At 35.2% G+C, this 27,921-nt stretch overlaps 1 protein-coding gene across 1 annotated transcript; it reads left to right on the forward strand.

The window, feature by feature from the left end:
* Nucleotides 1-27,867, forward strand: SerT (Serotonin transporter). Its single transcript, XM_076121585.1, has 13 exons — nt 1-128; nt 12,442-12,558; nt 13,047-13,203; nt 13,681-13,815; nt 19,280-19,499; nt 20,297-20,435; nt 21,163-21,297; nt 21,694-21,872; nt 22,239-22,408; nt 23,371-23,495; nt 26,524-26,708; nt 27,135-27,318; nt 27,672-27,867. The coding sequence occupies exons 2-13, from the start codon at nt 12,493-12,495 to the stop codon at nt 27,741-27,743; spliced, it is 1,767 nt and encodes a 588-aa protein (XP_075977700.1). The 5' UTR covers nt 1-128; nt 12,442-12,492; the 3' UTR covers nt 27,744-27,867.
* Nucleotides 27,868-27,921: the final 54 nt, after the last annotated feature.

Here is a 27,921-nt window from a genome sequence, read left to right on the forward strand (position 1 = left end):
CGCAGCCCGGTGTCAGCCTGGTGCCAGTGGCAGCGCGCACACCACACACCGCACACGACATGGCAGCTCTTCTCAAGTTCGATATGCGAGTGCTGTCGCCGGAACGCTGACGTCTACTCAAACAGAAGGTAAGATTTGAGCTATTGAATTATTTTTAAAAGTATTTTCTGAAAATTTTATAGGTTTGTAGGGATTTGCAGTTCCTTGACAGATTTTTGCGAATTTTTCTGAACAATTTTGGTAGGAATAGGTTTTTTTAAAGGTGACCGGTTTCTTTGCCTATTTAAATTTTGTAGTCCAATTTCCAGCAACTTCTCGAAGCGCCTATTTAATAAATTTTATTACATTCTACCCGCTTTCAAGCAAATTAAATAGTAATTATGATACTAACATTAAACTATGATGTCTGCTAAATACGTTAAACCAGCGAGTCCAATATCAAAACGCCATAACAATTTCAACATTATACTCAAATTTTGCCATAAACAAAGTTTATCTTAAGGTGGGTACTTTTATTACAAAATAAAGAGTATTCAAGAGCTACCTTAAAGTTAATAAAATTCTCTATAAGTTCCTAGTTTTAAAAGCCTCTTATTCTTTTACATTTGATCTTTTTTTCTTAAAATACTCATTAATATTACTAAAGCGACGAAATCATCAAATACTTGACAAAGTACAAGTGTTTGACTTTAAAGCACTCGCTATGAGAAGCTTTTTCGAAAGTAAACTTTAGAATGTGTCATATAAGTTGAGTTTAAGAACTTTCTTTTAACCATTGAAATGTGAAAACTTTTGAAAGCGGCGGGTCATGGCTGAAAGAAAACTGTAATCTTCACCCAAATATTCCTTATTAAAACTGTGGAAACTGAAAATATTCATTGAAACTAAAAACGCAGGATATTAAGTATTTAATTATTTATATGCTTGAGTTACAATTTTTCGAAAAATGTCTTGTTAAAATATCGATTAAGATTATTTGTAGAGACTGAACTCTCCTGTACTCCTGTAAGGGAAAATAATTAAGAATTTCGTGTATTTTTTATAACTTTTTATCAATCCATCTGGATTTGAAATCTAACTACGGACGTTTTTCATTTTAAGAAACTCTTTAAACGCACTCGACAATTAAAAACTACCACACTTCACAGTAATTAAAAGTAAAGTTCCCTAATTAGATTTCAAAAATAAATCTAATGACTTTCTTCCATCATTCGGGTACTTTACAAAACTACAAAGCCTTCCTACAGAGTGATTATGAGATTATTTCGTCTGTAGGCAACCACCTGTGTCGTAATACTATTACGAACACAGTAATTAGCGAAAGAGTAGGAATCTTCTAATGATGTTCAAGGTTAAATCGAACTTTACTAGGAAATGAATGATACGATACACGTGATAAGCGTATTAAAATGATTTAACATGTTCTTAATTAACAGTAAATACTACTACTATGAGTATAACACAACATATACTATACTACAACATTACTTTCATGTAATACTAGCTTTTACCCGCAACTTCATCTGCGAGAAAAGATTTCCCGAGGTAAAAAGTATCCCAAGTTGTAATCATAGCTATAAGCTATCAGTGGACCAAATTTCTTTATAATCCGACCAGTAGTTTTTTCGTGAAAGAGTAACAAACATATGTACATCCATCCATACATACAAACTTTCGCATTTATAATATGTAGTGAGTAAGATTGAAAATACTTAGTCCATGTATTGTTTCATGTGCACAAGCAACATTTTATTAGTGGTGTTAGTTTAACGACAGCGACGGTGGGTCTTAGTGGTGCTGCCACTAATATTGCACTTTAAGTCTTAAAATACTGCAGTTTTACTGTTGCTTCACAATGTGATTGAAAACCAATTAAAATCCATATTTTTTTAAGTTTACTGCACGGAAACCGACACAGAAGAAACAGGCAGACTCTTTGACTTTACAGCACGTTTTTGAGAATTAAAACATGCTGAGCCGGCGTAATTCTATGTGGGATAAGTCCAATACATAGAAAGAACCACCTTATTCATATAAATACTTATTATTTTATAGTTAAAAGACATTTAATAATTCCTATAAAATCAACAATGACGTAGTTAGGAGTCGAACCGACGGTAAAGACAGAACACGAGCCACTTGTGATACGTCAGGAGCAGTTCATATAAAGTTCAAGCGGCTCAACTCAGTCAGTCGGAGAGTAAATACAGCCTGCAGGCTCCACGCCGACGGCTGGTTACAGGCACATCGCTACTAAAACCTGACTTGAAAAACTTTATTTTTAGTATGTTTTATTTCTTTAGTCTTTGCAGTTTTACAAAACGGAAATATTTGGACAACTCATATCACACAAATATTTTTTGAAGAACCCAATCCGCCTCACGGCTAGCATTACAAATGAGAAAGGATCAAATATGAAACTAAGAGCCGCACGGACACTAGTTTACGCACAACTTATAATAAAAATGAATTTAAACAAATCACGGTCACAAAATATACCCAGGTCCACTATCTATGGTCCACATTCACATAATTTTAACTTTGCACGGAAGTATATTAATTTACCTATCCACCAATTATATTTTATAGAGGGCAAGCTATATAAAGACCCATATTCACGACTAACAAAATTATTTGTACAGAAACCTTCATATCATTTTAAATAGCCGGGGAATAGAACTCCGCATGTATTTTTCCTTCCCGTTGTTACATCATACGCTTGTTATTACCTTTGTCATACTCCACAACGGAAACTGTCTGTAATCTTCTGAAAAGAAGAGAGTTCCATCCTTTTTCTCTCCAAAACACTGTCTTAGACTTTGCTTACTATTTAATATTACATAGCAAAGATTTGTGAGGATATATGACTATTATTTTACGCAAAAATAATTATTGTACTTCAGAATAACAAAAGCATAGTCCATTGCTACTGATATTATAGATGTGTAAAAATGTCTTTATATCGCTTATGCTCTAACAGTTAAGTTACTTAACCGAATTTCACGAAATGTAGCGTCGCGATATTTGAAGGCACTTGATGAAACATAATTAAACTACTTTTAATTACTTCTAATTATTTCCCAAAATACAGTTTTTGATTTAACCCAAATTACACACGAGCAGAGCCGCACGGATTAACTAGTAGGTAGACTTTAATTAAAAAGGGGCCAAAGTGAAATTTTTAAATAAAAATTTTAAGTAAAGTAACGAAATCTGGGAGTTTTCTTCAAGGACTCACGATAAACAGTTTGAAACTCAAAACCTCGACAAATAGTTGAAAAGCGGCCCCTTATCACTAAGTACCGAGTCTTTCAGCTGCCTAACACGGGACTCTGAAGTTTTAATAAGAAAACATACCTAATACCTATCTACTAGTATGTATCTACTGTATTTTAATATTACGCTGATATATCCGGTAAAATGTAGATACATTATAAAAAAATACGTTTTTTTAATACGGGAATTAACGCGAACACGCATATTACCTTAAAATGCCTAACGTTTCGGCGCGGGTTGCACTCGCCGTAGTCTGCCTGCAATCACGGCGAGTGCAACCAACGGCAACGCCGTGACGCAGTGGTTTAGGTCGCCACACCGCTTCCATTGCGTCGGGATGTTGTGGGTTCGAACCCACATGAGACGGCGGTAAAATGCGTGTTCGCGTTAATTCCCGTATCCTATTATATATTAAACATGCAACGCGAGAGTTTATAAGTTATGATATTTAGGAGTATTTTGTACTATAACAATATTTTATTCACGTAGCATAAACTGCGCGTCTATACTCGCAAGTACATTTGATCTGTAGTAGGTATTCGAGTTCAATCATAAGAAATAATCACCAATCGAAGATATCAGATATCCGAACAATTGCACACGCGTTCACGCTCTCATATTGCACAACGGCCACATCTTCACTCAATGATAACGTTGCTAAGACAACAAAGATCTTTGGTAAAGTATTTTATATTATCCCTTACTTTATAATACTTTAGTTACTACTCAAAGGTGTAGAGAGTTATATGAAATACACCCCCGGTTGGCCGGTTACAATGATAGTTAATGCCTATAGAGCGGGCAAAATATTCTCAAAATTCGAGCTAAATAAGAATAAGCAAGTTACATTTTACCTGACTAGGTAATCGAACCCAAAACTTTATGACCGATAGTCACACACAGTGCGCTCTGACCACAGCGGCAGATAATCAAGATATTACAGAATATTCGAAATAATGATGAACTTCATTCACCAAAACAGCTATTTATATCCGACTTCTTAAATGTCAAAACTCAAAACTTATAATTTTGACTGACATCCATTGTTATCGAAACAAAACAGGATAAGTAACGATCGGATAGAACTCAAATAAATCACATCGAATTTCATTAAAAGGTAATAAAGAAAAAAGGCAAACGAACTAAGGTGTACAGTTTAGTGAAATTAAGCCAAAATAACTTCGCTTGTAACAAAAGAGAAAAATACTGGCACAAAACAAAGAACAAAGAGAACACATTCCTTTTTTAAACAGTTTCAAAGTCCCGCCTTTTGTTTTTAAACGTTTTTTTTTGTCACACAAAATAGCTGAGCCGGCCAGGAAGGCCTGTTAAATGTCATGGACGTTTACTAAAGTTATGTAAAGTAATAAGCCGGTGAAGAATTTTTGAGATTAAATTGTTAGCTGTTACTGAAAAACAGGTGTATAAAGATTTGTCTGTTGTTATGTTTGTCCTGTTACAAGTCAGCAATGGATAACGAATACCAAAAAATAGTTTTGGCCCATAACACTAAAATTAGATAGTAAATATATTATAGGCCTATTGGTGATGATCAATGTATTTGGGAATGCCGATAAAGAACTATAATTTTATTCTGTGCACTCTTCCATCACTTATTTAACTCAACATATAACCTGTTATAGGAAGTGCCTTACTCCTAAATTGGTAAAATAAAAAAAGGCGAAACAAATATGATGTGCTTGCAAAAAAAACAATACACATTGAAATAAATCGCAAAGCAAGGAGAGTGGAGCTTTATTTTGGCATCCGCGGATTATTTCATTATAATCTGCTTACGCAACACGTTATATCGTCGATATGATAATCTGTCGTACGCATCACAAACGATTTACACGACAGGCAGCAAAATACGATGAGAACAAAATTGCAGATGTCTGCAACAAAGATAATTATTTTATTAGAATGTTTTCAAATCCCATGTTCGCAATTATTCCATAAGCAACAGACTGCTATGCAGAGGTTTGGGATAAGAGACCTATGATGGGCTAGAAATTATTAGTGATTGGCCAGAGTCAAGAAATTGAGTTCGCAGATGTCCATGCGCAAAGCTAGGAGAACACGTAAAGCCGTCGGTCCAGCGCCTGACCTCTTACTGTTCGTGTCATTTATCCGTCTCACCTGGCTATGAGAGTGATGGAATAGCGAAGTTACCTGTATTGTGCACATTGTTACAAAATCGTACTTGTTAATTGTGCATACGATAGGACTTTATATACAAAATTCCTGCACAGTCGGCTTGCCCAATGAAATTATGTCACCATAATATAGCTATGAAATATTTTATCCAAAGAGAACATTATTATACTTTATCCAAGAATAATCCGAAGGTCATTATCCCTATAAATAGTAACAAATTAACATTGATACATTTGCATGTCATGTTCTGTAATATACGTACGTGCGCGGCCATTCAACTACATTTCACTGAGTTAATGAAAAATTAACGTGAAGCGTGTGATTCGACGAGAGTACGTCGAACTACGAACAATTAGCTTGATCGTCACTCAGTGGAATTGAACTGTTTTAAGAATTACAATTATGGTTTTTTGGTGATTGTTATAAGTGCTGGTAGTAAGTTAGTTTAGAAGTCGTGGGTTCAAATAGGCACATATCTTACTCTTCTTACTGACTTTCCAACAGCTAAAGCATTTACTAAATTGCTCTACAAGTTATGGTTTCTCAAAGAACACATTCCAGACTTTCCGGAACCTTTCGGAGCGACGCGACGTATTTTAGAAATCTACAACTGTATTAAAACAACCCGAGGAAAACAAATTTAAATTTCATGCCTACCTGTTTTTTTCACAATTCTGGGAATGCAAGGCGTCCAACAATTACTTTGCCGCACCAGCGTTAATTCTTGAAAATAGGAATATTGTTTTTTATTAGTATCCATAAAAATTGCATGACTTTAGTAGGAACCTATTTGGTACAAATTTTACCTTGCGATCGCCGTTCTTTACACAAATGTCCAGCGTGATTATGATTATTCAGATAACTACACCTACTGCTAAATATGCTTACATACATTATCTATGAAAAAGCATCTTTTATAATTCAGGTACATACACTTATGTATGTGTGCATGTTCGTAATATTAAGGTCAAGTTCACGTAAGCTCACCGACCGCTCATACTCCTCACTCCTGCTAACTTGAATATACTTGTAACTTCGTTTAGCTAGATCGAACAAGTTTCTACCTAGGACTTTAGTGTCTGTAGGTGAGGACATGACCTACAGCAATTGAAGTTGAATATCGTATCATACGGGAATATTCAGCGGATCTCGTTTGGTAAAGTATGTTAATAAATTTAAATTGTTGTCCCACTGCTGGACAAGAGTCTCCTCCCGGGATGAGGATGGGTTTGGGCCTTGAGTCCACCGTGCTGGCCGAGTGTGGTTCTTTTTCCCTCAGTTACATTTGCTTTACTGACGGAAACTTAATATCAAATGTTTTAAATCAGCAATAGATTTCTCGGACACTTCAGTTTAGTTGGTTTTAAATCCGGTCAAACGACAATAGATTTATGGATACCTACTGTTCTTTCCTCTTCATTGTGATTGATACACAAACAAAAAATAAAATCCTCCTGTTGATCGTCTATCGAGTTCCGAGTTCTGCGAAGCGCGTTGAATATATGTATTATATGCGATGTTTTAGAATCTATAGCGGTTAGACCAAGGCGAACCAACTTGAAAGCACGTTCAACTATGAAGTCTTAACGCAGAACGCATACCGTCCGGCAATGTGTTCGGCACCTTAATAAAACAAAAACATTTAACCCTATTTCCTTCAAATACTTATCCAACCTAAACTCAAGGTCAAACAGTCAATAGCTTTAAAAACTAGTTAGCAACATATCCAAGTTGATTAGAGCAGTGTTGTGGCTCAAAGCGACATAGTAGCGGCGGTATGTCGCATACCTCGGGCCTCCGTGCCCCGCATTGCTGGGAGCCTAACTATGGTGCAAGGCATGAGGGACGCGCGGGACTTCGGTCTTGTGTATGAAGCCATATACGATAATTTAGAGCAGTATCTTATGTATATGTTTAGTTTAACGGTTGACAAACTAAAAAACCCTGGAGTTGATTTTCAAGTATATTATTATAAAAGAAAATACATTGGGAAATGACAAAAGAATACCATGTTCGCATTTAAGATGTGTTAAATAAAACTAGAAATTCAATGAAACATAATTATAACGCATTTGCCTGAAATTAAAACTAACAAAAAAACAGGATTAGGAAAACGCAAAAATCTACTTTATTGACAAACGGACGTTGACTATGATTTCAACTAAAAATGATGTTATAAGTAAGTTAACTGAATTTTATTCCCAAAATTGAAGTCCAGATAAATTTCAGTCCAGGTTCATTATAAAAAATTTTAACACTCTAAACTCCAGTAACAGTAACAAACATGATTTTTCTTTTCTGTTTATTGAAGTTTCAGTCTTCAGGTATTTTATCTGAAGGACTAACGAGAGCTTTCTATGGTCATAATCTAGGTTGTCCATCATACTAATATAATTTTTTTTTTTTTTTTTTTTTTTTTTTTTTTTAAATTAAGAAACATAATATATTATACAGTACAGAACTTAAACTAACTAATGCTTGTTTAGGGTGGTACATAATTTGTTAGAGCTCACTAGCGGCGTAATCCTTACTATAATATGACAACCCAAATAAAGATTGTAATGGCTTCAGGAATAGCACAAAACTTAGTACTTAGAAAAAAATATGTACTTAAATTATTTTTTATAAAACCTAAAAAACCAGACATCAGTACTAATGCTCAACTTTAACTCAGATTTAAAGTTGAGCATTAGTGTGGGGCAAAAACCGTCAGCAAACAGAATGAAAGTGTGGACGCAATTACCGCAGAATGCCAGCGCGCCGCCACCGGGACAAATCACAGTTCGACGAGTTTTTGTACCTACTACTGAATTGTTTGGACGTGTTGCTATAGGGTGCAATGCATGAGAGAAAATGTACTATAATTTCTGATTTCTAGTCCACAAGAGTTTGATTTGTAGATTTATAATGATTTATTATAAAAGATTTTTTGAATACTTGCTAAATTGAATAAAAATTGGTTTTTATAAAATGGGTCCAATTGTCAGGATTTAAATTAATTTCCTATGCATTTAATACGAATATGGTAAATACAAAAGTATCTATCGCTATTAAAATTTGTATAGTTTTAAGGCTACGATTTACGTCCAATTTGGTGAAATTTTGCATGATGATTTCATGCAAAATTTGCGAAATTTTGCATGAAATCATCATGCAAAATTTCATCAGTTATCAGTTTAATTATCGAAGGCAAATATAGGTTACATTTTAGAAAAAAATTAAGTTGGGAAAGAACCACCCAAATCCTGTCAGAACAATACGTGATTCTCAACATCAATAAATGGTTTTATTTTAACAAAATACACCTTCCGTATAACAAGGATAAGTCAAGATTCCCGGTAATCTAATCCATTAAACTTCACTCAAACTTTCCAATCAAATACCTGAACAATGAAACGAGTCAAACAAAAAGTATCATCGCTAAACAAACAGCCGCCATTTTGTTTTTATAAATTAACACTATAAATATTCAGATTGATTTAATTTTTTTAAAGGAATTTTATTAAAATGGTTGATTTATTTAGTACAGTTAAGCTTATTTCTTCAACTTTTACATTTTTACTATGTTTGAAATAGCTATCAGTGTTTTAGAGACTGATGTCTGGTTTTTTAGGTTTTATAAAAAATAATTTAAGTACATATTTTTTTCTAAGTACTAAGTTTTGTGCTATTCCTGAAGCCATTACAATCTTTATTTGGGTTGTCATATTATAGTAAGGATTACGCCGCTAGTGAGCTCTAACAAATTATGTACCACCCTAAACAAAATATACCTTCCTCGAGAATCTGTTAGTAAAAACTACCTAAAAATCCCTTCCGTTGTTTCTAGTTTAACGCGAACGCAACGAGAAACTTTACCGTAGTGACATTTATAGTAATGTTGTTCCTAATTAGTCAGTAATGGTAGAGTTAAGCACGAACTACCAGAGTCGTCGGTTCGATTCAGCATAAATACTCCACATCTAAACCACAAAAACTACCTTCAAGTTTAAGTCAAGGAAGTACTAAACATTCTTATATCAGATAAAATGTATCCCAATATGTAAAATTGAAACGACGCCGTTTAAAAGTAAAATGCAAAGCACAACAAAAGTGTTTTATGAGTTATAACAAGTTTATTGGCTATAAACTGGCCGGTCCCATAACTTAGACTTAAATACGTAAACAGTAATCGTTTAATGTGTAATTTGGGCGTATGAGGAGGCTTTTATTGTTTAAAGAATACGATTGAGTGGATGATTTTTAGTGTAGTGTACTTAAGAAGTGATTGACGAGTGGTCTCCATTTGCCTCCTACGGAAATGGGCAAGGATTTGTATGTGCAAACATATGTATGTGTTTATTGTACTAACGGAAAAAAGCTCATCGCAATGAAACCTGGCATGCTTGAAAATTCCAAACAGTTCTTTAAAATATGTCTAATTCGCACTTAACGACAAGACATTAATCTCTATCTAATATTCTTAGATCTAACATGAATGTGTGTTCGTTTGTTCTTGTTTCACGTGAAAACCGCAGAACTGATTTGGACAATTGGCAGTGTGATAGAAAACATAGATTATTATACCGATCTTTATCGCGGGCAGAACTGTGGGCAACAGCTAGTTAACTTACTGTATTCCATGACACAATGTGAATGAACTGAATACAGGAATGTATACTGAAGTATGTTGGTACGTAGTTCACTTATTAATTAAGTAGTTAACATGCAAATACTGTTAGTTATAAAACTAATGAACATTGTCATGTGATGACGACTGTTCTTGAAGCATTTTATTTTAACATAGTTTTTTAATCTACGAAGAGTTTTATACATATATTAGGTTGGGGAATTTTTTTTTTCGCATTATAGTATGTTTGAATTTGTAATAAAATCTCTTTGGCTTCAAGAATCACAAATGAGCACACGGTTCATTAGGCTTCTTTCAGTTAGCTCGTGAGGTACCCAAATATCGAGGTTTTTGTGTAGAGAAAAGGTTTTATTACAATTTCATACATACTATAATGAAAAAATACTTTTTCCCCGACCTAATACTATCACACTTATTCGACTATTTTATTCATAAATATTATCCAATGTCCAGTAAAACTCTGTTAGAGTAATTGTGTCGTAGCGTATGAGAATATAATTAATAATGCTTGGACAGGGTTAAATTCCCGGGTTAGGCAAAGTGCTATTAGATTTTCGTTATTGTTTTGTTTTACCTACCCTCTTGAACATGATAATCATAGATCTGTTCATCTGTTCTGTTCTGATATCTGTTAGTCTGAGATCTGAGATCTGTTAGTCTCTCTCACCCCCGGTTTCTGAGGCACATTTAGCGGCAGTTTATCTATTCAATAGCTTTAAAACTCATACAAAAAAAAGTTATTGAATAGATAAAATACCGCTAAATGTACTCAAAAGCCGGAGGTAAGTAATTTAATGTAGTCATTCGTGAAACTACACAATTGATTAAAGCAAAAAAACTACTCTAAATAAGAGTGTTTTGTGTCTAAATCTAAGAAAAAGGTTTCATTTTACTTTCATAGTATGTACTTTAGAAAAAGATCTAATTTAACAATCTCCAAATACATCCACGTATCTGTATATCACTTCACGTTTTAAACGTAGGATTACGTTTGACGAGCGATACGGGTATTCTTAATTAGTTGAGACAATTATGGCTGACTGATTGAGGGCCCCTAACTCCGTATATAACGATATATCACGATGTTTCACGATATATAACGATATATCAATAGATCAGTGTGTATGGGGAGTTCCGAGCTAATGTGCTATCAACAGTAATGAAGAGAGACGGAATTGAAACGACTAATGCGGTAAATGGGTTTTATTTAGTTGCAGATCTTGAGGGGAGGTTAGTGCCGATTAAGGTTTAAAAGTGAGTCTAGTTATAATTGTAGGGCAATTTATTCTTTATGTTTTGTGATTTGGAATTGAAAATTGTACATAGTATAAACGCTATCTTGTTTTGATACAATTTTTTATTTTCTTTTCTTACCTTAGCTTCTTCAAATTTTCCGCAGCGGGCATATGATTCAATTTCGAAAAAAAATACTTTAAATTCTCATCTTATGTACCTACGTATCTTTGGTTAATGATAATAAGTTAGACAACAACTCAAATAAACTAGACTGCGCTAATATCATACCGATTTTATTCATAACAAATTAGACCTCTTATTTCAACTCTCATTAAAATTTAAACTTGTTTTTCCCTGGAATTCTTTTTAAAAAAGTACATTTAAACGCGCACATAATTTAGAAATCACCTCACAAACCCAGCCGCGGTGTTTACTTCACGCAATCTTCTATTTCGTCGTCAATAATGAGTTCTGCGCTCCGTATAGCTATAACAAGGGTCAATTTTCATTATTTTTATTTGCAAAGCAATCTGGTGTTGGATGCCAATGTTTGCGGGCTACGTCTCGACAAACAAGCCAAATTGTCCACCACACAAACACGTGCTTTACAGTTCCTACGACTTGATGCTCGACAAACAGAAATAATGAGAATTTTTACAAGAAACCTTCTGTATCTCAAATGTTCTGGAATGCAATTTTGTTCGGCTTAACTTGAGTAATTTGAACTTGAAATTGTTGCTTTTGTGGTAACTCAAATTGTTGGAACGAAATAAAATTATTTTTAGTATAAGAAATGAAAATGTAGGTCATCAACTTCATAATTCTCAGTTTTGTTTTAAATGAGATCTTGAATGGCGATCAGTAATAGGTTTGTACTAAGTGGAGTATAGATCGAAAGGTGCAGCATTTGTAATAAATAAAGCATAAGTCGAAAATTGCAGTTACGTTTTTTTTCTCACTCACTCTTTGTTAGATTTATAAGTAGTTATTAGTTCTCGTCAATCTAATGAGTACGTATTACCCCTAACATTTACCAGTAATCATTTTGGTCTACCATTTCCTCACAAGCAATCATCACCAAACCAACCTTCATCATCATCACCCAGCTTCATATTCATCACTAACAGTGACTATTCGTCCAGGGCGAGAGCCCCGGGCCGGAGCGGCACAACGGCGAGTGTGAGCCGGCAGACATGCCGCCCTCGGACGCGCCGCCCGCGCCCACCGCACCTCCGCCCGACCCACCTGCCGCCAACAATGTGAGTACCAACACAGAACCTGATGGTCTACTAACAGCCCAGGTACTGGGTATCTTCAGGAAAAACTTTTCCACAAAACAAGCACAGATGCGACTACGACGAACATAAAAACACGGATGTGGCTGCGACTAGTTTTGTGCTGATCTCTTAAACAGCCTAAAACCTTAGTACACAATTGTAAATAATGACACTGGGTCTCTTGGACAAGTTGCTTACGCTAACATCCCGTAAAAGGTGAGCGTATCAGTCTAGACATTAATCATAGTAATTTCCTAAGGTATCAACTGTGACGATAAACTCTAGTAAAGTAAATGAAAGAAAACCAAGGCTATGTTAAGGTTACCTCTAAAATACTCTTGTACCAAGCCTGAATCGTGGTGCAAGCAATCACTTCAATTCACATAGATTCTCGGTAGACTAAGAGGAACTTAAAACATTTTAGAGCCTTCAAAATGTTTTAAGTTCCTCTCAAATTTACTTATACCTAGGGACAGAAGACTCGTTCAGTAGTGGTGTCCCTGACGCCGGAGCGCCAGCGCGAGACATGGGCCAAGAAGGCGGAGTTCCTGCTGGCGGTGGTGGGGTTCGCAGTAGACCTCGGCAACGTGTGGCGCTTCCCTTACATCTGCTATCAAAATGGAGGCGGTGAGTATCTCTTGTGCACTTTTATTGCAGGTTTCAGCGATTATCAGCATTGGTCTTTGAGAGATCAAATAATGTGTATTTAGTTTACAATGAATTTAACTCTTCTCATAAAAAGGCTTATGATTAAGGAAAAAAGGTGTGCTCAAACAATTTTAAATACTCTATTCTTAAGTAATTTATTGCTGTTCTTAAGGTCGTTTGAAGTCTGTACAGACCTATGCTTATCTGAAACATAACCTATACCAAGAGTTAAAGCACAAAAACATAACGAATATTCATGGTCTTATTGTCATTCATACCTCATACAAAACTAAAAGATTCGGTTTGATAATTTATCAAACCGAATCTTCGAAATAAACATCCAAAATAGGAAAGTACTTCGACGAGCTACGACGTAGCCATGTTCTACAAATCTAGCTACGCCATCACCTTCGTAGCAATTTCGTAGCACTCCTTAAAAGTAACATTTCTATACAGGTGCTTTCCTGATCCCATACTGTGTGATGCTGCTATTTGGCGGTCTACCGCTGTTCTTCATGGAGTTGGCGCTGGGGCAGTACCATCGATGTGGCTGCCTCACGCTATGGAAGAGGATCTGCCCTGCGCTCAAAGGTACGTAGCACTCAGTCATGTTTCCGTAGATTGTCTTTAGGTTCATTAAACTTTTATTAGGTTGGCGCTTAAATGGTTACATGTTTTTAACTTTAACTTTAAATGCCTACTAGTGTGGGATTGCTGAAAGAATATATAAATTTAAATTGTAATGCTGTACTGGTAAGAATTCCGAGCAAGACTTTGCTTCGTGTAGAGAAATCGCAAAACCGTCTTTACTTAAGACTTTTACTGCACTAAACACAATAACATAGTGATTATAAGAATCTCTGCTATTACCTACATGCACAAGGGTTTCCTTAACTTTTACCTTTCTTTACTGTTTATCCTGATAAACGCCTTTGAACACACTTCTCAGCTCTAAAATGCAGCCTCCATCGCACTTTCAAGACTGAAGTAGAAAGTCTCAAACATAATTGTTTACGTTGATCTTAAAAATCATGTTTTGTTTATGTTTATAATTGTACTCAAATGTCGAATCAATGGAATAGTACCTCTTTGTGGGTCACAAATATCGATATAATTGTAAAAGTAAATATTGTTTTGTTCTTTTGTGAATTGTGACACGTTTTAGAGACCTTTGCCCTTTTTAATAGGTACTTCTTGGTTTGCTCTCATTTTTTTACTACACGTGCATTCGGCGGTTCAAATTCAAAGGTCATTCGGAGGTCTTTTGTTCCTTGTAGTCCAGGTGATACGATGTTTAAAACTTAACATTTTCGAAGGTAGATAATTTTCTATTTTCTTTGATAATAATTATAGAAGTAGCATTTTTTTTATTTAATATCATTTCATTATATATTTTTTACGGGCTTGACAAACATATTTAAAGTCTATATAGGGCGTAAAAACAAGTCACTTAAATTTTTCAAACCAATACATTATTTTAATGTAAAATATTTTTCTTTAATCTCCAAACCGTCTCAATCAAGATAATTGTTGAACATCGGATCGGACTCTCGTCAATCACAGATATTAGGTGAACAATATACCACAGTACTGCTGTCGATGGGGAGGACTCGGCATAATTCCCGTGGGTTGTACTGAGTATTGACAATCGTTTACTATTGTGTACTGTATAGCAAAGTTGTTTTTTTATCAAATGTATGAAATGTTTTAGACTCGAAATTGAGTCTTGTATTTTGGTGTTCATTTTGATTTTGATAGTTATGAGTAAAAGTTTAAGGCAAGAACTTAGATTGTTTTGTTATTTTCTAATATTAATTTGTTTATTTGATGTTTTCTTTTATTTTGTATACCTAAACTTATTATTATGTGATCTTTATCACGTAGCAAAATTAGAAGACAACAAATTGTAAAAGTAATGGTTTCATTTTCATAACGATTATTACGTGTATAGCTCCGAAGACGTCGAATGTAATACTGAATCATTAATAAAAACGGTTTATAACATCTTATACAATGTCATTCACGAATCCTGCAAGGACACTTATTAATTTGCTTCAAGTAAACCAATTTGTGGAAAACACTAAAAGCTGACCCAATAAACATTGGCTCACTAAAACCTACTCACACATATTGTTGGCAACCCAATAAAAGCACGTCCATTGGTGTGACCAGCTTATAAATATACAGCAGGCAATGCTTTTAACTTAGACAAATGGTGGCGGTGTAGCCGGCTGGTTAAAATGTATGATACCCGGCATTACCCGGTCAAGAACATTGACTTTTGATTGAGTGCTCTCGATCTGTTCGACCCTCTTAAGGTTTTAATAGTGATTTTGTTTTGTGGAAGATTTTCGGGTTACGATAGACATAGTAAAAGCTTCAAGTGACATTCAATTACTTAGTATGAGTCTTCAGTCTTTTTTTATTCCTGTCATCGTGATTAAAGACTGTTATTTGTATAAATACTCAGTTAAACGTTAGCAGTAATAATAAATGGCGATACCAAAAGTTTTTAGTTCGCATGAAAAGCCTTTTACCAGCCTACCTACCTATAACCCACATATTAAGGTAAAATAAAGAAATAAAAACGTGAAATATTAGAATTTTGCTCTTCCTTCATTTAATTTAATCAATTAAAGTATAAGGTTCTCAATTCGGTTGATATAATTTAAACATCTTCATATTTCGTTCACGCAAAGCTCTACATACTCGATATTTTAAAGAAATCGCGGCAAAATTTCAATATAGTTTACAGCTCGGCTACTTACCAGTATATTCTTATGTGACTCTGACATTGGGAACAAGTCACTACTAGTCACGAGTCAAGAGTAGAGCTGTATGAAGCGCATCGCTAATATTTGCACAGCGGATCACTTGCGACGATGTTCGCAGTTCAATTCCGTCTCGAGGCCACGGGTAGATGGAAATATTGAAGTTTAAAATCTTTTAACCGGTATCAAAAAATTGAGGAAGACCTCGTTAAACTTTTTTTCTTCCAAAAAGTGTAAGTCTGGTTTCAAAAAATCTGTATAAGTTACCGGTTAATCTTACCGGGTAAAATTTTAACGGTGTTTTTTAAACATATGCTGACACTTTGGATGCAGATACGTTATCTAACAGTAAATCATAAAATGTAAAACTGTAGCAAAGTCCATTTAAATCAAAACTTAACGGCAGAAGAATCGTGCTGAATAATGGTTTTATTCAATTTTAAATGAAATTTATATTAATAAAAATGATTCTCAAAAAATATAACGATGTGAAAGTAAAAATGGTCATACTTTTCATGTAACACTTTTCCAGCAATTAATCTTTGTAAAAAATATATTCTTCTAAATTAAACCGATATAACGACTGTTGTAACCTTGTCATTACAAGAAAAGTCACATTTTAGTTCGCAACTTAAAGAAAAAGCCAAGTTCTTTCCAATTGTCTCTGCGTGCCGTATTGGCTCGAGTCGATAGACTTTCGGTACTGCACTTGTCATGATTTGACCAATAAAGAAACAACTTCATCAAACTGAACTCCCGAAAAACTTTTCACAATTATTAATATCTAAGAAAATTGTTTGAAACTTTTAATTTTTCACTTGGAATTCCTCTCTGACGGAATTTTAATAAAATTAATTTTACGAGGTACGTTCTTAGATATTTCTGTTACGTTATTTATTTTCGTAATGACCTTTCTGTTTCGGACGATATAATGCCACGTGGTTTAAATGTTTCAAAATAAAACGGCTAATCGCTTTTATTTGTGTTATAAGCGGAAATTAAATTGGTGGGACATTCTCTTGCTGTCCGTATAATGTGTCCGTTATGTTCAATTTTCGTTTCATATTGCCTAATGAAGTTTAAGGCAAGTACTGCATTTGTATTCAACTCAAATCTGACAAAATATGAATTAATTATTAATCTTAAATAATATAATTAATAGTGATATAGTGATTAGCAGTGATAGCCGAGTGGTTTAAGTTGGCACCTCCCACGCAAGTGGTCGCAGGTTCGAATCCGAGGCAACACACCAATGACTTTTCGAAGTTATGTGTGTATTAGAAATAATTATCACGTGCTCCAACGGTGAAGGAAAACATCGTGAGGAAACCTTGCATACCTAAAATTTGTTTAATACATTTATTGAGGGCATGCAAAGTCCCCAACCCGCACTTGGCCAGCGTGGTGGACTCAAGGCCTAACCCCTCCCCCTCGATTGGGAGGAGACCCTTGCCCTGCAGTGGGACAGATATGGGTTATTAAAAAAAAATATATATATATAATTAATTTAATTAATATGGAACCTTAAATGCAACATTAAAATAGTTTGTAGCTACGAAACTGCTTGTACAAGATTTATTGATGATTCAATTTCCACTCGGAAGTATATACTAAAGTTTAGTATAACAAATAGTGGCTACGGGCTTTTATATATCCTTGATTTTAAATGAATTAATGTTCTACGAGACCTATTGTAGACTTTCTTCCTGATAAACGTACTGTGAGCTCTGATTATCAGTGTTTTGTCACTTTCAATCAATTTTCTTATAGCGAAAAGGACTGAAAATCAAGTAACAATCAGCTAACACGACGTTTATAAGTAAAACAGTCATATATAAAAAGCAACTAAAGTAATTTTTGCACTAGTTACTAACTACACATCTAAAGCAATAGTTTATAATAGTCCCTACAACACATTCTCGATTCAATATTTTCATGAACCTGGCCGAAATTCTCCACTGAACTTCATAACACCATTAACCATTTGGGAAAACTGACCTTGGCTTCAAAAGAACTTATCAGTGGTGTTCGTTTACGACTGGTTTATGTCATGCAAGCTAGTAGATCACCGCTATCAGGACCCCTCCGTCATATCTCAGGCATTTGACGGCGATCCCCGGCGACAGCGCCCCCTAGCGGCGTTTTATGACAATATTTGTAGATTGATTGCGATTGTAACACGGTACGTATGGTGAAGAATGTTTGGTTTTATTTCTTTAGGATGTTGTGAATTGGGAATGCGTTGTGAGTTGCGTATTGTGGTAAAATGATTTGAACAGTTACGAATACAGTTTCAAATAGGGGTGTCGTTTGATGTTGTAATCATCCTTGTATATTTTCGTGTCATATATAGAGATTTTATTAAACCTAATTAATTACCACGTATTAATAGAAATTAGGTGTAATTAAACCCTCTTCTTGAAGTATGTCTCTACATCTCGTACAGGCAATGAACGAATCATGAATAATTTACTGTCGCTTCGAATCTTTTAGGTTCAAAATCAGAAATGTTTGCTATTAATAAAGAGACGTCAAAACTCTAGATAGGTCTGAGATTTAATTGAATCTGGTGGTCATTTGAAAAATAAACAATGACTAAGTTTAAAACTAGATTTATGTTCAACGTTTTGTCTCCAAGTACACACTTCTCGTAAATCGCTAACGATATTACTCCACAATTTCTGTGCCGTACAATCAGAGCGATTCAACAGTTGATCCGAGTTATGATTGTGAATCGCGCCATCTCGTAGCGGATAAACTAATTAACGGACGCGATACGATATCATTTGATTACCCCTCCGACAGATGGCGTGGATCCAATTTCTAAGTTGCCAAGTTTGTCGCGAAAATTGGCGCACTCAAGCTATACGGGTGATTAATTAAATTTTGAACGTTTCAAGATTTATTGTGAGGTGGTAATTGGATGAATGATGTTTCATTGCCACTTAGAGGGTGTGGATTCGAGTTGAAAACAAAATTTAGTTTAATTTTGTTTGTGACGTTTGTTTTGAATGGAATAAGAGTTTACTTTTCGTTTACAATAGTCGATGGGATTCTCATTAAATATCGTTTTTAGTAAAAGGATTTATAGTTTGGCGATCAAGTGCTTCTTTTTTCTTCTACCTTCACGAAATACGATATTAGAAAATATTTGAAAACTAACAATTTAGATACAATATAAATTTCTATATTGGTTTCCTTACTTAATAAATTGCAAGCAACATTGCTTTGCACAACACCTATGTTAAAAAATTTTACCATGAACTAATGACCCTTTCTCCCAGGTGTGGGCTACGCGATCTGCATGATAGACATCTACATGGGCATGTACTACAACACGATCATCGGCTGGGCGGTGTACTACCTGGTGGCATCCATCTCCTCGATCAACTCCGTGCTGCCCTGGACCAGCTGCAACAACGAGTGGAACACGCCGCTCTGCATGCCGATTACCATGTTGCATAATAATCCTAACGCGTCCACGCCGGCTAAGGAGTTCTTTGAGTGAGTTGCGTTACCTTTTTTTTATTTTATCTTACAGTGCGTGGTCAATGTGGTCATCCTAATTAATGTCAAGATATTGTTGTTATCTATCAACCTGATAGGCCCGCGACATTGCTTAACGACAGGAGGAAATCTTAATTGAGAACAGTCTGATTGGAGCATAGAACACGGAGAGCTTAAATACCGGTCACCCATCGATGGAATGACCGCGCTACCCCCTGCTAACCACCGCTAACCACCAGATCATTTTATCCTGCGTTACTTATCTTCTATACCGTGTATTGTCACTGTTCAAAATGAATGCTGAAACAAACGTACTAAAGCGAGGTTACTACTGACTCTTCGTTGCTTGCTTTACACAGCCTGTATTTCACTTGGCAAAGTACCTCTGATTTATGCTACGATGCTATGATTGCAGATGAACATTTTGTGTATTAAGACGTAACCAGTAAACATTGTGTGATGTGAAAACTTGGATACACGTGTCTTTAATACTAGCAATTAGCATTTTAGGTCTTTCAATTGGCACCTAATTGGTACAATTACACATTTTAATGAAATTTTCCTTCAAATATCAAGGCTGTTTTATGCGTAATGACTTACATATTACACTTAAAAAAATACATTCCCGGATATACAAAAACATCGGTTATAGTTCGATACACTACTCCTCCCCTTTGACATAGGTTCGACTTCCTACGTGGACTAAATCCTTGATTAAAACGTTAGTCATTTTTCATTCTGGTTGACATAAGTACCCTTTGTATGTTTGTTAAGTCCCCATTTTATCGCAACAGACGTAATGTCCTGGAACAACACAAGTCCAACGGTCTGGACGACATGGGTCCTATAAAGCCGTCGCTGGCGCTCTGCGTGTTCGGCGTCTTCGTGCTGGTCTACTTCTCCCTGTGGAAGGGAGTCAGGAGTGCTGGCAAGGTAAGATAGAGAAAAACTTTTGAAAGTATATTACAATCCATGCAATCGTGCTAATTCGTGGAGAAATACACATGTTATCGTTAATTCTGTTACTATTTAAGATCCAGACGCTTTTTAATACCAGGAATCTTTTGCGAGCGAAATCGAGTATAGGAACTATAAAACGGAAATAAAATCTACCTGATAATAATTAATTTGCTATAGTGAACCAGATTCAAAAAAATGAAAAAATCAGATTTCTAGGTAATAATGCCTAGCCAACTTACTCTTAACGTCTAATTTAATATCGTGGGCGTATGGAGGGCATAAAAATCCAGTTCAGTGAGTAAGTAAAAAAGCTTTCTAAGTTGTGAAAAGTTTACACTTCTTTAAGTCTGTCATATCTCATTTATCATTTGACCTTCTGAGGAGATAAAATTAAAGATCCCTTTTTTGTTAAAATGTATAGTTTGAGCATCTATACATATCGCAATTCCTCTAAACAACCTAAATAATATACTATTTTTATGTCGTTATCGTATCACAATGTCTATTTCTTAAAAAAATACGCAATGTATGGTTTGAACCACCAATATTTCGATGTAATCCAAAAAAATACAAGCTGGGTGCTTGTTAGTAGTTACAGGTTCACAATTCATTAATCTTCACCAATAACTCTAAATTCCTGCCAAAAAAACATTCTCTGCAATATTTTCTTGAAATAATTGTCATATTTGGGTGTATCAAGGTGGTGTGGGTAACGGCATTGGCTCCATACGCTGTATTGCTGATCCTCTTGGCACGAGGTGTCACGTTACCAGGTGCTACTGAGGGCATCCGGTATTACCTCACTCCAGAGTGGCATAAACTGCAGAATTCCAAGGTATGTACCTAATGATTTGATTACTAGTTGACATAAATTGTTTAAATGTTTGTGCCGTTTTAGGGAAAAAAAAGTTCATTGTCTTCATGATTGGTTCAGCAAATTTTATAACAAAGGTAATTAGTGAAATGCCACTTAATTTAAACACAAAGACGGCTTTTGACTACATTAAATTAGGTTTTCAGTAAACTTATATATTTTTTTATGATAGTGTTCTTACCAAAAAATATATTTTCCTAAATCCATGAATCAACTCTCTTCAACCATTTCTTAAATATCATATTTCATCATCGGTACTCTCGCCATAACATTAGGCATCTTATGTATTTTGACATGAGTGATTAAAACTACTACAGTAATTATTTCGGGTCCTGTAACCTAACCTTCTTTCCCTAGGTATGGATAGACGCAGCCTCCCAGATCTTCTTCTCGCTGGGGCCAGGGTTTGGCACCCTCCTGGCGTTGTCCAGCTACAACAAGTTCAATAACAACTGCTATCGCGACGCTCTCATCACCTCATCTATCAACTGCCTCACCAGCTTTCTGGCTGGATTTGTCATCTTTTCTGTGCTTGGGTAAGTTGAGTATTAAAAAGAATATTTTGCAGGTCATACCTATAAAAAAATACCTGTACCTAGTGATTACTTTCACTGGCGTATTGAAGACAGAAAGTACTCGGTAAATATTGTGTAGGTATAACTGTATCATCTTCAATCCCTATTTCAATGATGACTTTGCCAAATAATAAGCACTTTCCTCTAGAAGGAAGTTAGGAGAATCATGTCACAAATCTAAGTTATATTGGTTCTTAACTTGTCACCAGTTCCTAAAATATGGAAGTAGCTTGTAAGTACACTGCTAAGCCTGTTCTTTACCCTATGGTAGTGTATTCAAAAACATAACCATTCTCTGAGATTCCTAACATATCGTATTTTTTATAGTTATATGGCACATGTTCAACACAAGAGCATAGAGGAGGTAGGTCTGGAAGGTCCAGGGCTGGTGTTCATCGTGTACCCTGAAGCCATCGCCACCATGACCGGCTCCGTCTTCTGGGCCATCATATTCTTCTTGATGCTCATCACGCTCGGACTTGACAGTACTTTTGGAGGTGAGCAAATGTATTTAATAATACCGACGGTCATAGCATGAAGAAATTGTTGTGCCTTACCATATAGGTTTTTGTTTTGAAAATACTCCCTTGTTTTTTTTTGCAGTTGCTTATGTAGCCATATAATGTTCCGGGCGTTTTTTTATGTTAATTACAGGGACCACCTTATTACTTACTTACAACACGTTTTCAAGATAAAATTAAGCACGATTCCACTTTTTAAAAAGCATTTTGCCGCACCTGAAAACCGAACCAAGCTAACATTTTGCCTTGCATACGCAATCGTTTTGATCTTCCCAAGACGGTTACAACAAATCATTATATCTACATATTACCGCATCTTACGTTAGTAAAACGTAGTAGCAATGTGTTGACTCTACAAGATATGAACACATGAGTTGTCGCTGAAAACTGTTGCATTATGCAGCAACTTCACTCGACTTGCAGCATCTGAAGCCGCTGAAAGGTCATACGTTTTACTTTTTATGCGTACCTACTAGCTCTAGCACAGCCTCTACCTTTATAAATAGACAAATCTTTGTTGTAAAGCAAATTTAGTTTTTATCATAATTGGAAGACTGGTAACGAGTACTAACTTAACATTCTTCTTTTATTTACATTCCCCATTTTACCAAACTTTCAGATTTTTCTGTTTGATAAGAAAAAGAGGGGTAAGTTATTTACCGGACTCGTTGGCGTCCTAGGCTATTAAGTAGTTGTTCTTAGCTTTCACACTAAAAGGACGGAAATATACCTTACTTGTGGTCCGAGTTTAAAGTCGAAACTCAGACCTCGTCTAAAACTCAACGCTAACAAAAGTTAATATTTAAACGGTGCTCGGCTCGGCTCAGCGGTGTTTGTTACGTGTCAATTGACAGTTTTTACTATATTAATAAAAAAAACACTTAATTACCTCTTTTACAGCAGTTCATGGGTATTATGGTCATTACTTTTATGTACAGGACTTGAAGCAGTAACAACAGCGCTCTGTGACGAGTACCCGCGGCTGCTCGGCAGACATCGTGAAGCGTTCGTAGCGGTCCTACTGCTCTTCATATACATCTGTGCACTACCTACTACCACATACGTAAGTGTATTAAAACGTAAATTTTTCAGTTATAGATTCTTGTGATTTAGAAATTTCAACCAGGTAGCGGCAGCCAAATGGCTAAGTTATCGGCGATTGCTTGTATTGTAGCAATAAACAATTTTATTAAAATACAGTTATACTTAATCATGTTTCGCTATCTCATAAAGAGCAGAAAACCAAGGAAAGCAATGGAAATCATTTTCTTACTGAATTCAGATGTATTGTGTCGAATATGTATATTTTTTTAATATCTCAAATGCGTGCATGAATTAGTCAACATACTTTAGAAATTGAAATTATAATAAAATTATCACGATATAGCAAATGTTTGTTTTTAAAATGTTTAAAATGAATTTAGCTAAATTGTTCGTGACCTTTTTAGTAAAACAACACGTAAGCTAAATTACAAGCTTTTTTTACAACACACTATAAAAGTCAAAAGATTAAAGCCTCGTATATAAAAAGTTTTAAAGTTATAACGTTCATGTGAAACACTAATATTATTTAAATATTTAACATGATTCATTCAGAACTCCTCATAAACACGAACTAACAAATTACCTTTATTTACTTTGCTTAAAAACCTTTGAAACTTCTGAATATTGCGCTAATATAAGATCTTAACAAGCTACATTTCAGGCTCCAGATTTAATTTTTTTGTTTTTGAGCATGTCGAACTCGAACTTGAGAAATCGAACTTATGACTTGTCGTAGCTCAATAGTTTTCATTTTAAAAATATATTTTGTGAATCAAACTATGTACTTACCATAACTCACTATTATTTTTGAACATTAATCACAAATTAGATTTCGGGGTAGTCCTAAATTTTCTCTCAAAATCATGCATGCTTTCAAGCCTAATATTATAATCTAGGTCACAAACTAAGACGCCTGGATCTAGAATCTTTATTAACATAATGAATGTCCTAATATCTCGACAGCTCGTAAACCATCCTCGGTAGAAAAACTGACGAGCCGCTCCCATCATTTGCGGAGATAAGTGTGAGATTACTTCGACGTTCATAGTCAGCACAAAATATGATTGTGCCGTACTTTGACTCGTAACTCGTGCAATATATTGGTAGTCCTACGTAATTTAGTGGCGTTTTGTTATGAAGTTATGGGGTTCAACATTATTTGTGAGTTTACTAATAAATAGATAATTTTTGAGCAATAAAACTGTTTGAGACTATAAATAAAGTGTTACCTTACGTTACCGCAGTTTTATGGGTGATAGAATACAGAAATTACTTTAAATTTGAAGCGAATCTTACTTTGTTTTGTATCAGATAAGTACTTATGATTTACTTAAAATGTAGTTCAGAAAATCATAAGTATTGTGTTGATTTTGCGGCTTTGACGTGTATCGTTGCAATAGAATTACTTTCGAGCATCACTTTATATTAAATTATGTTTCTGTAAAGTAATATAATTATACCAGACTAATTGAGATACATATTGTTATATTTTTTTGTCTCTGGCTATCCCTATGGGAAAAACGCATGATATTATGTATGATTTTCGATAGAAAGAGCACGAAAAAGAGTAGTTCAAATCAAAAAATTGTTTCACTTGAAAATAGAGACCATTTTTTATAACATTACAGCGGATTGTCTTCTAACTTTGTAACAGCAATATTTCACTCCATTTCGCCGACTCACAACACCACTATAACCACTAATCAGTACTTGGTATACAAACAAAGCGTATCTTGACTCGTGGAGTGAGTGCCAGGTCATCCCTCTGAGTGATGCCTCTGAATAATGCAACGGAATACATTCCCTCGCCTCTGATAACGTGTTACTGTAATTTATCGAATACCTGTACTTTTATACTTGTGTTTATGAAGCCGACTTGTTATTGTGAGGTTAGTTGTCTTTAGTGAGATTGGGAGTGATTTCTTACCACTTTTAAGTATCGACAACGGGATATTAGTAGCATGAAAAACTGATCGGAGTAGATGAGTTTTTAAATAGGTACTGTGTTACCATGTCATTGCTTATACTCATAGCTTCGGTGTTTTGCAAAAAAAAAACACATTTCAAGTAACTGGCTCTTGTTCGCGACTGTGTTCGCGTGGACTATTAGTTATATGGGTTCAACCCGCGTAGTTAACGTTCCTAAAGAATTTCCGGAATAAATACTATCATATGTCCTAACTCGGGTCTCAAACTATCTTTGTAATAAAATGTCATCCAAATCGGTTCAGTGGTTTAGGTATGAAGAAGATACTGATAGACAGACAAAGCTGCTTTCGTATATTTTGTATTATTAGTATAGGTTTAAAATGTATATTAATATATATGTGTATTCTACAATTCCAACAGTAGAAAATCACGACACGGAATCAGATTTTCTAAACAGCTTGTAGCTACTCTTACCTGCAAAAGAATGTGTACATGATGACCGAACTTGTAACATAAAGCCTTTAATAAAATAAATCAATATAAGCGACGTAATAACCGTACGAAGGACGATTTAATACGATTACTTCAAATACTTTCCCAACTAATATCTTCCTGTATTTCATCGGTCAGTAACGGTCAGGAAGGAGATCAATGTATAAGCCAAAAACATATACTCGTTATTATTCTCATATTGTATTATGCCATATGATATTATATGCTAATCATAACCTAGAATTCTTGTGATAGTTAATTACAGTTCACACCTTATAAGTACCTAGGGTTCAAAATAAAGCTTTTCAGGGGAATGAATTAAAGAAATAATTTTATTAATAATAGATTGAAAATGTTTTAAATGTAAATACTCAAAATAAAATTAAGTATGTATTTGTAAATATGAGGTGTCATTAAAAGCAGTAGATTTCCGTACATCTACACTTTCACCATGAAATCTAATTGACTATTTTCGATATAAAATAATTAAGATCAATGATTAAGGGTACTTATAAGTTACAATTACAATAAAATTGTAGTAATAGCAATAATATATTTTGTTGATTTTGAAAAACGGGTTATGTTTAAAGTCTTTAAGCAACCTAATATCTTCTTCTTGTCTCTAGGGTGGCGTATACCTGGTAGACCTGCTCAACGTGTACGGTCCAGGGTTAGCGATCTTGTTCGTGGTGTTCGCTGAAGCGGCCGGCGTCTGCTGGGTGTACGGCGTGGACCGGTTCTCTGAGGATGTGAGGACCATGCTCGGACACACGCCTGGCTGGTTCTGGCGAGCCTGCTGGTCTTATATCAGGTGGGTTGATATAATGAGACGGTTGTTAGGTATCTATGGAGGGTGGTGTGTGTTGGTATGAAATTCGTTTACTTTTGTGCAGAAGTATGTTACCGAACTAGATGAGTATAGTTTCAGTTTGATAATCAAAATACTCTAGGGACTTCATTTTCAATAGTTTCGTGTAAAAAATAGTAAATATTCGTGTAAAGCACGTTTATTTTTGAGAAAGGATGTTTTAAAGTCTCATTAGTAAAAGATTCGTAGATTCTTTATTGTTTTTCATAACTATGTGCAACGTTTTACGTTAAAATACTGAAAAAATATATTTTCTCTTACTGCTGATTCGTTTCTGAACAACCACTCCTTCTTTAACGAGGCTTTCAAAGCGTTATAACAGTTGGGTACACCTAACAATTATCTGATGTAAATCTTCTCCACCCACAGCCCAGTATTCCTGCTAGTTCTGTTCGTGTTCTCCGTGCTGGCCCACGAGGAGATGCTGGGCGGGGAGTACCAGTACCCGGCGTGGTCCATCACCGTCGGCTGGGTCATGACCGGCACCACCGTCTCTTGCATACCACTATATATCGTCTACAAGCTGCTCATCACTCCTGGCAGTTTTACTACTGTAAGTGTGGAAGCTAAATTGACTACTGATTTCAGTCTTTTGGGATTGATTTCAAGGGGTAAATTACGTAAATAAAAAACATTGAACTTTGGGCCACTCAATTTAGTTTTAAATCTTCTTTAGTCCTTTAATACCTTTCTTAAATTTTGTCGCGTCTTTGCCTTTGATAAGCACTTTTCATCGCGACCCCAAAAGATTTAGATACCTACTTACGTGCATACTTCAAAATCGTAATTCTCTTGATATACGTCAAATTATACTTAATGCTAGTCGTTTAATATAAAATTAATAAATTACTTAATAACTAAATATATTTAACTACAAACTAAGGCGATTTTCCATTGTTTCTCCAGCGCATCATGATGATCAAACGTCCTGAGGTGACTTCAATACCGCCCCAGGACCCGACGCTTTGCAGCCTGTGACCTGACCACACCCACACCACACTCCACCTTCACTCGAAACCAGCCATCGAGTGGCTTGTATAGAATATATACATACATTATATACATATATCAGTATATTAGTACTCGTATATCCAACAAATATAACTACAATATATGCTATAATGTGTACTTTATATATCAAGCTTAAATGTGTATT

The sequence above is a fragment of the Anticarsia gemmatalis genome, chromosome 13 (genome assembly GCF_050436995.1).
Source record: "Anticarsia gemmatalis isolate Benzon Research Colony breed Stoneville strain chromosome 13, ilAntGemm2 primary, whole genome shotgun sequence".
Classification (NCBI taxonomy): domain Eukaryota; kingdom Metazoa; phylum Arthropoda; class Insecta; order Lepidoptera; family Erebidae; genus Anticarsia; species Anticarsia gemmatalis.